Source organism: Palaemon carinicauda, chromosome 3 (assembly GCF_036898095.1).
Source record: "Palaemon carinicauda isolate YSFRI2023 chromosome 3, ASM3689809v2, whole genome shotgun sequence".
In the NCBI taxonomy this organism is placed as follows: domain Eukaryota; kingdom Metazoa; phylum Arthropoda; class Malacostraca; order Decapoda; family Palaemonidae; genus Palaemon; species Palaemon carinicauda.
In genome coordinates, this window is record NC_090727.1 from 139,523,942 (window position 1) to 139,528,280 (window position 4,339).

The 4,339-nt window shown below is 33.4% G+C and overlaps 1 protein-coding gene across 1 annotated transcript; it reads left to right on the forward strand.

Annotated features, from left to right (window-relative positions):
* Positions 1-713: 713 nt before the first annotated feature.
* On the forward strand, positions 714-1,322 carry LOC137634346 (uncharacterized). The gene has a single exon (XM_068366745.1). The coding sequence runs from the start codon at positions 714-716 to the stop codon at positions 1,320-1,322; it is 609 nt and encodes a 202-aa protein (XP_068222846.1).
* The last annotated feature ends 3,017 nt before the right edge of the window (positions 1,323-4,339 follow it).

Genomic DNA, 4,339 nt, shown 5'->3' on the forward strand with positions numbered 1-4,339 from the left:
CGTCCACGTCTTTTTGCCCAATGTCTTTTCGTCCGATGGACTTTTGGTCCAATTTCAAATGAAAGCAAGTGTTTTAAGGGATTGTTATTACCATTTACTTCATCTCTGTGTTAAAAGCTTATACCTTATTGGCTTTTATGATAAAGTAATATGCTCATTTTCTAATTACTCTATTAGTCATGCTTAACATTCTCTTTTTCCTCTCTCTCTTTAGTATGGTACTATATATAGAGTGTGCTGCAAGTTTAATACTTCAGTTTCTGAATCTGCCCCTCCGGAAATCGCAAAGTTCATACAATCAACGAAGAAGAAAATACTTGCTCCCAGCTTCCTCGTATGCAAGTACTTTGAAAGACTATTCAAAGGTGCCGATAAACGCATTCCGGATTTCCTGCTAATCCAGTGGCTAGACTTGGGTTTGAAATCCCTGACGAATACGGTAAACTTGATAATGGTGAACAGTTTCTAAGATATAGTTCAGGCATCGAGGATCATCAAAGAATTCTAATATTTGCATCAGAAAGAGCTTTTGAAGATATAGCATCATATTGTCATTGGGCATGTGATGGGACATAGAAATTGTGCCGGAACAGTGGTATCAACTATTTTGCATTCATGTACAAGTTAATGGTAGCAGTTTCCCACGGGTCTTTGCATTACTGCAGAATAAAACCAGGCAGACATATGAATCAGTTTACGAGCCATTGATAATTATGCAACCTAATGTGGATCCAATTGATCTCATGGCAGATTTCGAAGTTGTGATTCGTAAGTCATTTAATTCATCATTCCATAATTCACCTATTGTTGCATGTTTGTTTTATCTGGGACAGTACATATTTAGAAAAATTGTTGATCTAGGTCTCAAAGAAAAATACAACAAACACTCTGAATTCTGTCTTAAAGTAAGATGTTTTTCAGCATTAGCATTTCTCCCCATTGAAGATGTTGAAGAGGCCTATGAGGAATTGATAGACGACGACGAAATACCTTCCGAAGTAATTGCTTACTTTGATGTGACTTACATGGGAACCGTAAGAGGAAGTGGTGCGAGAAAAAGGAGAGATCTATCTATTTTCCTATTAGATTTATGGAATGTTAATGAGCGTATTCTTCAAGAATTACCCATCACAAACAATGCTGCTGAGGGGTTTCATTCTGCTATAAAACGTTCAGCTGGTTTAGTTTTATATTGGGGAAGTTATGGATTGGCTAGGGTTTCTTCTTTGTTAAAATTGGACCAAATGTCGTTGGACCAAAAGTCCATCGGACGAAAAGAAGTTGGACATAAAGACGTGGCGAAGTGTCGTCGGACGAAGTGACATCGGACGAAAAGTCGGTACACGGTATATATAACAGTATACACACACACATATATATATATATATATATATAATATATATATATATATATATATATAAAACACTATATATACATATATATATATATATATATATATATATATGTATATATATTTATATGTATATACAGTATATATATATATATATATATATATATATATAATATATATATATATATAGAGAGAGAGAGAGAGAGAGAGAGAGAGAGAGAGAGAGAGAGAGAGAGAGAGAGAGAGAGAGAGAGAGAGAGAGAGAGAGAGATTGTTTCATTGTTATATGTCTAATAACCATAACCATAACAGTCCTCTGAAGAAGTAGCACGAAACTAGTCAGGACTTAATCTTATATTTCCTATTTTCATTTTCCCTGTGGTTCTTTTGCATCTGAGCATCACGTTTCCCTGTGATTTTTACGCATTTTCTAACAGTTACCCCCTCGCTTTATACAAGCACATATATGTATGTATGTATGCATGTATGTATGTATGTATGGATATGTGTGTCCGTTTGGCTGTATGGATATGTACGCATATATTTGTGAATGTAAATAGTTTTAACATTATTCGAAAGAACGTGAAACATAACTCTTATGAAAATGGTTCATTGCATTCTTTCAGAATATTTTTAGTTTTGCGATTAAATGTTTGTATATATATCTTTCAATTTAAAGTAATGAAAACGGTACTGGATCACAAATTCAATCAATAAAAATCTTTAATAGAATTGAGCTTTTAAAATACCCGCTGGAATAATCTTATTCGGCGTAACCCTGTGAAATTAATCCTGCCACAATATTTTTATATTTCTACAATACTCGGAAAATAACTAAACAATAACTAGGATTCATCCCAAAGATGAAATTTTAAAGTTCTGAAAAAATAACTAAAAAAAAAATGAGAACATATATACAATTGACAATGAATAGCATAGTTTTATTCTAACACTTCGAGATCAACTCGTTAAAACGGTACTATATTTTACACGTTTTTTTTTTTTTTTTTTTTTTTCATTTTAACACGAAACAGCTTTTTAAAACAGTTTTTTCCTTTTCTTATGAATGCTCAAATCACGTCTCACAACCCATTCATTTCTTCCTTAACTCATCCTAGGACTCGGTTGTTGAAGAAAAATCTTGCTTACTATGTCTATTTTCATTCTATTTCATTCTGCGATATTTTTCTTAACATCTTTCTTTTAACCTAAAATATCGAGATGATCTTAATTTTTCCCTTACACATTCCAAGTGACAAACTATTATTATCACTATTATTGTTGAAGTTATCATTATAATATCAGCATATTTCTTTCTATTTATCTATATTTTTGGGGGCACAACTCTGACGTAATTATTATCCGTTTACTTATGAAATGTAATTTATATATATATATATATATATATATATATATATATATATATATATATATATATATATATATATATATATATATATATATTCCCAGCACTTGAGAAATGGTATAAGCTATATTTCTTTACGGTTTTAGTGGCTAAAACTAACCCTCTCTTATTAATTCTTCAAGAGAATTGTTTGCATCCAGCCAGCTATACTTGAATATAACATAAAATATAAGAGGTAGATAAGAAGTAGGTTGGTCAAGGGTCCTTTCACTAACCATGTAGTATAATATTGGATCCCTCTCTGGTTACGACTCATTTTTCATTTGCCTACATATACACTGAATATTTTGGCCTTTTATTCAAACATTCTCCTCATTTCTCACATACCTGACAATGCTAAGATAACCGAAAAATTCTTCTTCACCCAAGAGTTTAATTACTGCACTGTACTTGTTCAGTGACTACCTTCTTTTAGGTAAAAGTAAAAGAGACTCTTTACTACCATAAGCAGCTCCTCTAGGAAAAGAACTCTTCAAAATCAAACCATTGGTCTCTAGTCTTGGGCATTGCCCTGGTCTTCCACTGTCTTGGTTAGAGTTCTCTTCCTTGAGGGTGCACTTAGGCACACTATTCCGTTTCCTTAATTCTTTTCCTCATTGAGCTATTTTCCCTGTTGGAGCCCTTGGGCTTATAATAACTTGCTTTTCCGACTAGGGTTGTAGCTTTGCTAGTAATAATGATCATTTTAAGACAAAATGTAGAATACACGAATGATATAGTGGCCTACACCTCTTGTGCTTCGGAGTTTGAAATTCATCTGACTATATGAAGCACATATTAATCTCATTAATCCTGTCTCCATCTTATCTCACAGGAAAGAAGACTAGTTTTAAAGGCTTCTATTAAGGAATTATATATATAAAAAAAAAAACTTTCGGTGGACGACAGAATTTCCAAATGAAGTTATCAGCAGCAGGAAACCTGTGTCGAATACCTGACTGACCGAATCCTTTGAGCTAGGTTCAGGGATATCTTCTTTTAAGGGACCAAAGGTTTCACGTATCCGGATCTCGATGACTACGGCGATGAGAGAGAGAGAGAGAGAGAGAGAGAGAGAGAGAGAGAGAGAGAGAGAGAGAGAGAGAGAGAGAGAGAGAATCAATAGCTCATGCATAAGATGAAATGCAAAAACTATTTAGCACGTAAATTGACGTTAATTACTTTAAAAATCAAAGTAAAATAACTCGATATCAGTCTATACAAGAGAGAGAGAGAGAGAGAGAGAGAGAGAGAGAGAGAGAGAGAGAGAGATGAACAAAATCATGGACACAAAAAAAAAAACACAAAAAGAAACATATGAAGGTTATTTATACCTTAAAACCTTGATATAAAAACCAACATATCTAAAACTCACGAAGTTCATAATCGAGACAGAAAAAAAAAAAAAAAAAAAACAGAGACGTGCTCGTCACCGCAGCAAAACTTCGATTGAGTATTAGCTAATTTTACTCTCCAAAACTTGAGGGAGACGCTTCAAGGAAACTGGAGATTAGAAACGCCATTAAATATGAAATATCCTAAAACGCAATTAGCTGACTAAATCAGTAACCATCGTCAAGTTG